Raw genomic sequence first — 8,555 nt, 5'->3', positions numbered from 1 at the left:
ATAAACAACACCTAGAAATTGATAACAGAAACACCTACAAAGCAGAAAATTTCACAAGATAACCCACAGTTCACAGAAAAAGAAATATCAATACATTTAAATACAAGAGAATATACTCAGGCTCAGTCATGACAAAATTGTCAAATTCAAAGTTTGACTAGTCACCCTAAAGCTGTGGAGAAATAGAAAAGTGTTTTCTCTTCTTCAGGCCCACCAGGCCTAGCACCCTGTGGCTGTATCTGAATACAATGGTTGTGCCCCAAGAGCCCCAGAGGACATAAAGTACAAAGAGCAGGCAGAGGCTGTGGGTAGAGGATCAGATGCAACTGGCTTCAGAGCAGTGTTGGTGCATTTTGCGTGCCCACTTAACCTTGACAGGAGACTTGGCTTTTATATGCTCCATGCCCCCAGCAAGGGCCATGTCAGAAGGCCTGTGCACCCATGTATAACTGAGCCCCGTCCATGCCAACAGCCTATCTGGTGTTGATGGAGCCTAAAACCATGTCCTCACTGAGCACATACTTATTCCACTCCTCACTGTATAATTGGAAAACTGAGGTCCAGAAAGAGGAAGGGACTGGCTCAGGCCAAAGAAGGTAGGCAGAGTCCAGGATATTAGGGAGAGCTCTGGATTTCTAGGCCTTGGCTCCACCTGATCACTCCCTCTTTACCTGGGATTATTTCCCTTTCCATGTCCCCAGGGAAGACAGACACACACACACACACACACACACACACACACACACACACACATGCACAGTGACTTCCTAGGTGGGAGCCACAAAGGTAGGATTAAAAAAAAGGTTGACACCATGGAAGTGACAAGAGGAAGAGAAGAAAGAGGTTGGAGGAGCTCTGCCATGGGGCAGTGGCCTCCACTCTTTTAGCAACATACCCAGAGGCCCAGGGCATGAGCAGGAGGATCTGCAAGGATCCAAGGGTTCTGCCTGGGTTGGGGCTATACCCAGCACACCCTTGAGAGGTTGGGACTGGGCTCCTGCAGCCCATTTCTGTGGGTACCTGGAACTAGGATGAACTCGCCTGCCCCAGTGTAGACAAGAGCTACAGCAAAGAAAGCCTCCACTTCCTCCTGTATGAACTGAGGTATTTAAGTGGGTGACCCCAAGGGTTTCACATAGTCAAAAGTTTTTACTGGCCTTGGTTTCCCCATTGATGACCCACTGTGCTTTGAAACTCTTGGAAAATGCTTTCTGCTCCCTAGAGGTCCTTCAGGACAGAGAGATATGTAAAGGATTTTGTAGATGGTGACTTGGAATAGAGAATGTTTTAGAGCACTGGGCCCTGAGTCTATGGTTTAGGAACAGGACTAGGATGTGTTGGATCCTTGAGGTCCTCAATGGGAGGTGGCAAGAAATCACTGCCCTGGATTAGGTGAGGATGTGTCATGAGTGAACTCCATGCCTCAGAAGGTGAAGGCAAAGAGGGGACAAGGGAAAATTTTCAGGTCCCTCTTAGTGAACCTGGAGCCTACAGATCCTACTTCAAGGTCCGCTGGGGCCCTGGAGAGCCATTATTTTGCGGACCCCTGAATGCAAATGCCTGTTTTGTTCTGTGATGCTCTTGCCTGGGGACGCAGTGCTAGTGCTGGCCACCAGGAGGCAGCATCCTCTTGTGTCCCTGGTACCCAGTGAGGTTTGCTGAAGCAGCGGGAGCCAGGGGAGTTTCCTGCTGAGGTCATTTTGGCCATTAACTGCCAAAGACCCAACTGAAACCTCCTGTCTTCAATTATGTTTACATTGTAAGGTGTTCAGAAGCATAAAGGAGGCTCCAGATCCCATTTATTTTCTCAGCAACTCTGCCTTCAGCATTCACTCTGTACTAGGTGCCCTGGTGGGCCAAGCATGTAGTGCTAAAAATGACCAAGTGGTCTCTGACCCCCAGGAATTCACAGTGTGATGCCAACTGGAAAAAAAACACTAAAGCAAGTACATATAACAAAAGAGCAAGTGATATAATAAAAACAAAGTAGGATGTTGTGAGGGAGAGCTGGGCATTTATGTTGTGACCAGAATGACAGGAAAAAGCTTGTTCTGCACAGGTCTGGAAACAGCGCGACAGGGAGAAGTCACCCTGATGCATTAAGACTTTTGTTTTAATGTTATTTTATTAAAATTATTTTATCATAACCAGTTTTTTATTTTGTTAGGATGAGTCGCTTTGCTGCAGCTTACAAAAAATTAAAAATTTGTATTAATAATTTTTTTAACTTTTAGATTGTTTTATTTTTAATTTTAAAATAACCATTAACCTCTAGACAATATTATTTTTTAGTAAAAACTACATCTATATGTCATTTTAACAAACTTTTATTTTACCAAAAACACATCTTAATTTTTAATATACTTTCTATGTAGATTTTTTATATCCAGTAATTTCAATTACACATATTAACTATGATTTTAATGCTTAGCAATGCTAATTTTTAGTGGGAAACTTAAGGTTACTTAACAAAACAGGACTTTAAGATTTTAAATCATAAAAAAATTTATGACACAGGTACTTCCTCTAATTTTTTTGGGGGAGGGGGTTTCAAGCACCTATGTTATATATTTAAACCTAATGTTTCTGTAAGCCCTACCCTTAAATCAAAACAACCTTGATGTTACTGTGAACAAGTACTTAGCATAAATCCTACCCTTAGGCAAGTTTGTATAGTGACTTCAATTGTCCTACACATTCCTTTTTCTGTGATAAGTGTCTGGGTTTGAGGGTAACACTGTGGGGATCCACCATCTTCAGCCATCTGAAACACAGCTTTTATTCATAAGTCCCTCTTAAATGTTTCTTTCTGGGAAACTTGATTTGTCAGCCTCTTTCTTCAACTTCTCAACTCCCTTGGCCTTTCTATGTACGTTTACATATACCTAGTCATGACAGAACAACATCATATATATGGTCTGTCAATTTCTACGTTATTACGTGGTTCATGACAGTAATGTGTAGCACAAAGTACAGTTTTGTACATGAATAGTATATTTTATATAGCATATTTTGTAGAGCTACTTTCTATTACACATCACTAAAATACATGCTCAGTAAGTACTCATTTAATGTCATTGATAGGTTCTTGGAAACTGACTTCAAGTGAAACAAAATACTACGTATCATAGAAAATGAACTCTTGTTTATATCAATTAGCCAATAGTAAAATTGGTTTCATTATATAGTACATTTTACTAAAAATCACAGTTTCCAAGAATCTATCAACAAAGTGAGAACATACTGTAATTAGTATTATAGTGTACAGTACATTATAGAGTTATACTATTATAGTATGTTAGTGGAGTCTTAGCAGTTGGTGCTATAACGTGTTTCAGTTTCTCCCAAGATCACAGAATTATTCAGACCAACCAATAACAACCTCCTGTGGGAACCAAGAGCATCTCACCCTCTTGATACTACAAAGCCTGTTTGTTCTCTCTGCTCCCAAGTGCAATCCCTGTGTGGGTCTGTATACTTTACATACTTTCCTCCTTCCATGATTATATGTAATGAATATCTGCTGTCAATCTTGTTAATCCAATGATTGGTGTCATGGCTTTAACTGTTCCAGTAGCCCTAGGGTGGTAATTTCTCTCTCACCATTGCAGTAAAGTGGAGGCTAATCAAACAATTCACAACACAAACTGGATTAACCACCATGACTGAGGACACCTGCTCAACTTTAACTCCTTTTTGCTTACTGGTTTCATGATATATTAAAAATCACCTCCGTCAGAACCAACAGTTGGTGGTGGGCTTTTGCTTTGGTCTAAATAGCAGTTTGTGGCTGTTATCATGAGGTACCTTCCCTGCCCACACTAAAGCACACTCATCACCTAGACACAAATAGTCAATTGACTCTGCTCCAGCATGATGTGTCATCAGGTTTAGCCTGTGTTTGGCAGGCAGTTTGCAAGACACTTGCCTGTCAAGGCAGTGAAAACACAGCACTTTAATCAGTCAGCACTTCAGTCCTGATTACCTGATTATAGTCAGGCTATATCCCTGTAGTCACTTCATCTAGTCTGGTTATCATTACAAACAAACAAACAATAATCAGTAAGGTTCTGGGTCTCCTAATTGTATAAAGAATACAGATTACTATGACAATAATCAATATTCTATAGACTACTTGGGTCCATTATTATCAGAGTCCATTACACAGGTAAAATTTTGCCTCTTATGGGCACACTATCCAACAATTAGGATTATCATTCTCACACATGTACAAAGTGCACTGGTAAGGTTCTGAATCTCACATGTGCAAACAGTCCACAGTTAGAATTGAGACTGTCATTTGTGGATTTGGCAGCAGTTTGGAAGGTGACTCATTTCTGGACCCAACTCAGTCGTGTGAATGTCTCTCATGCCTGGTCCAAGGAAGTAGAAGAGATGTTGGCTCTTGTATCGAGGCTTACTGCAACAGATAATATCCTGGGCTTCCCAATTTTACAGAGGTCTCAGAGAATTACAACAGTCATGCATATTGAATAATGCCCTAATGTGGTACAGAGAGTGTGAAAACAGGGCCCAGCTCAAAATTTTGATTGTGACTCTTGTATGCACACACAACCCACAGTTAGGATTAAATGCAAAGAGAACCCACTCATGAGGTCCTGGATCTCACTCACAGAAACAGTTCACAGTTGGAATTCTGACTTTCATACCTGGGTCCACCCACAAACGGGATGGTGGCTCATTTCTGGACCCAGTTCACAGGCATACTGATGAATCTCATACCTGGACCCAACAAATAGGACAGGTGTTGACTCTTATGTCTGAACTTAGGGCAACATTTAGGATCATGGATTTACACCATCACAAAGGTCGCAGAGCAGGTTTCATTCTCATGCAGACCATATAGAACCATTAAGTGGCACACGGGGTGTCTTAAAAAGACCCAGAGCATAGGTGACACTGTGACTCTTCTATGCACACACAATATACAGTGAAGAATGTCACCTTCCCACATGGACATAGCCCACTGTTGAGATTCTGAATATCACACCCAGATCAGTTGAAAGTTGACATTGTGACTATCATACATGGATGCAGTTCATAGGTAGATTGCTGACTTTTATACCAAAACTCAGCACACCTGTGAGGCAGTGACTGCTCTAATTAGACAGTGTTTGCAGGTGAGGGTGGAGCTTTCATGCATGAATTCTGTCCACCATTGAGACTGTGATTTGTGTACTTTAACACAATTCACAGAAGCTGTTGTCTGTTATACCCTGAGCCAGAAAATGTATGGGACTGTGAATCTCATCCCTGGACTTTCCTGCAGGTGTGACTTTGACATATAATTTTTTTCTCATCACCTGACTGACTTTACTCTCTTGCATGAGCCCTGCCAACAGTTGGGATTGTGACATATACCTGGCCTAAACACCTAGGTGATGTTACTGTCCTGCCTGGGTCCTGCCCACAAGGAGCATTGTAATGTATCTCTGAGCCCATCACCTGGGTGATGAGACTCTACTTTCCTGCCTGTGCCCTGCCTCCAGTAACAGAAATCTGGGCATATTACCTAGGTGGTATGACTCTCCACTTATGATTCGGCCCCGTGAACAGAGGGGATTGTGACATACTGCTGGGCCCAGCACCTAGGTGATATGATTCTTTTGACTGGGTTCTCCCTACAGTGGGCATTGTGACATATCACTGAGCCTAGCACAATGGTGATGTGACTTTCCTGTGTGGGTCATACCCATGGAAGGATATTGACATTTCCCTGGCCCAGCGTTCAGGTGATGTGACTTCCCCCCTGGTTCTGCTCACAGGTGGGGTTGTGACGTATAACCAGGCCCAGGCAACAGTCTGGTGTTGGGACTAGGAATAAGTGATGATGGCTTTCTTACATGGACCCAGAAAATAGAATAAATTTGGACTCTAATAGCTAGGATTAGGGCAACAACTAAGGTCCCTGGTCTACTAATTCTAAAAAGCTCGCAGAAGATTATGACACTCACATGTATTTTATAAAGCCCTTGGTGTGTATAGAGAGTTACAGAACAGGGCCCAGCAAAGAGGGAGCTTGTGACTCTCATAGAAACATGTAGCCAACAATTAGGACTGTCACCTTCATACACGGACAGAGTCCCCTAGTGGGACTCTTAAATCACACATAAATGCAGTTCAGAGTTGAAATTGTGACTGTCATATATGGATCTGGCCTCTGGCCGGATGATGTTTAAACTTTCCCTTGTAACTTTTCTTACAGCAATGTAATTTTGCTTTTTGGCCAAGGATAACTTTTTTTTCCAGACAAAGTCATCATTGTGGAGAAACACTGATTTAGATATACGGAATCTGTTTCCTTTTTAATAGAGCCTGAAGATATACAGCATTATGTATTTATCTTACCTAAGTTGTTCCCCTTAAAAATGGCTAATACATTGAAAATTTTGAAATTTTCTCAGTAGCACATTTTTATCCAAAATACATAAATAACCACCTTTACACTATTGCAAATTTTTGGACATTGGGAAACAAATGTATTTTGACTCTCAAGAAAAAAGTACTTGGTGGCACATTCAAGAATGGGTCAATGAGTTTACAAAACACAAGAGGCAGGGTACAGTTACTCCAAAATGACAGAAAACAACATTGTGCCTTTGCTTTTGTTTGAAGAGAAATAAAATGTTTCCACTCAAGTTTTAAGTGCCAAAATAGCTAATCACTGTTAAAATGTCACCAAAATTAGTAACATAACTCAGAAAATCAACTATTTTCAACAGAAACTATTTTAGTTACCTTTTACAAGAACTATGCTGTAACTTTCATTTTTAAGGGTCTTATATCTCCTTAGTATTATCACAAACCACCGTGTTAGTTTTCAAATTAGCTAATTTTAACCCAACCCAAATTAAAAACTGCTCACATCCACAAGCAAGACACACTATTGCACATTACACTCATATTCGAGGAATGTGTGCTTCCCTCCATACCCACAAACTGACAATGCATCTATCAATTACATTCCATTATCTGAATTTATAACACTCAAAGTGCTTATGCTCTTTCACTGAACAAGTACATTAATATACTTGTAATCTCAAAATACTTCACGAACTCTGAAGAGATTCTCTATGGAGGGACCTTCCTTTGTGAAATGAATTCGGCCAGTCACCTGCATATCAATATCCGTAAGTATCTAAACAAATTAATTTTGTTCCTTTCCAATCCAAGATCTCACTGGATCATGTACTTAGTAAGGTGTTACATGGGTGTGTACAATAATCCCTGTTTGTGCAAATTCTTTCAAGACTTGTGGTTAAGTAACACAAGTATTGCTTCCTCTGGAATGACCACCATCCAGCCAATACATTGTTCTTATGCTTTTAATGAAAGCATCTATGTCCTTGTCTTTCTTGGCTTGTTTCAATTCAAAAAGAAACTGCTTCAAAACAACACAACCTTTACTGAATCCAGTCAAGGTAAAAGATGCATCATTTAGCGATGGTGGATAAAAACTCATGACCAACGCATCAGGTTTTTCACAGGCCCTCTCTTTTTCTCCCTGGAAACAATTTTTAGTCTGAAAAGAATTCCACTACAATTAGATCCTGTGGCGTCCTTATTCCAATCACTCAAATTTTTATTTAATAAACTATTCTGACTTAAAAGCATCAATAAAATATAAAAGTGCTTAAAAGCTCCAGAGTCAGTATTGTGTTTTTGGAAACCAAACATGTTACTTTTCAGAAAACTATCATGGCAGCTGAATTTGTGCAAATGCATTCGGGAGCACTTTTATTACCCAAACATAACTATTGGGGAACCGGTGAGCTAAAACTGTGGCAACATTTTCTAGACTCCAATTTTCCCACTGGTAATTCGCAGGATGACGAGTCATAATTTCATGGTAATCCTGCACATTTCCGGGGAAAAAGAGGGCCTGGCGGCTGCGGCTCTTCCTTCGCCCACTCCCGGAGATGTGCCGCCGCTCCAGTATCCCTCTGATCGCCGCAAACAGGAGCAACTCCGCGCTGCGTTGCACGTCGGCTCCGGGGATGGCGGACAGTGGCAGGCTCTGAGGCGGCGCCCGTCGGCGGATTGGGAGCATCGTGGACCGCCGGTGCTGCTGGTTTCATGGTTCTGTCCTGAGAGTAAGACAAGGCATCTCCAATTCCAACCTGAGGCAGCAGGAGCAGCAGCCGCCGCGACCGCAAAGACTCGAGCTCTTTGGAGGTGGAGGGTGGGGAGTCCTGAGGTTGGGACTGCGCAGGACGCCCAACTGTCGCGCCGCGGCCAGGCCAGAAGCCGGCGCGCAGCAACACGTCAGAGGCCAACGTCAGCGCGCAGCTCCGGATTTCATGTTTTCTGTGGTTAAATCGTATTCCATTGTTTGTATACACCACATTTGCTTTATCCATTTATCCCTTGATGGACTCTAATATTGATTCCATATCTTTGGCTACTGTTAATAGAACTATGATAAACATGGGAGTGCAGATCTCTTCAATACACTGATTTTATTTCCTTTTGATATATACTGAATAGTGGAATTTCTGGATTATATGGTAGTTCCATTTTAGGTTGGTTGGTTG

General features: G+C 41.7%; 1 protein-coding gene across 1 annotated transcript; it reads right to left on the bottom strand.

Annotated features, from left to right (window-relative positions):
* Positions 1–7,569: 7,569 nt before the first annotated feature.
* LOC129015223 (mitochondrial protein C2orf69-like) lies at positions 7,570–8,208 on the bottom strand. Its single transcript, XM_054452841.1, has one exon. The coding sequence runs from the start codon at positions 8,069–8,071 to the stop codon at positions 7,718–7,720; it is 354 nt and encodes a 117-aa protein (XP_054308816.1). The 5' UTR covers positions 8,072–8,208; the 3' UTR covers positions 7,570–7,717.
* Between the last annotated feature and the right edge of the window lie 347 nt (positions 8,209–8,555).

The sequence above is a fragment of the Pongo pygmaeus genome, chromosome 18 (genome assembly GCF_028885625.2).
Source record: "Pongo pygmaeus isolate AG05252 chromosome 18, NHGRI_mPonPyg2-v2.0_pri, whole genome shotgun sequence".
Classification (NCBI taxonomy): Eukaryota; Metazoa; Chordata; class Mammalia; order Primates; family Hominidae; genus Pongo; species Pongo pygmaeus.
Note: the sequence above shows the minus strand (reverse complement) of the source record. Positions and strands in the feature narration are given on the sequence as shown.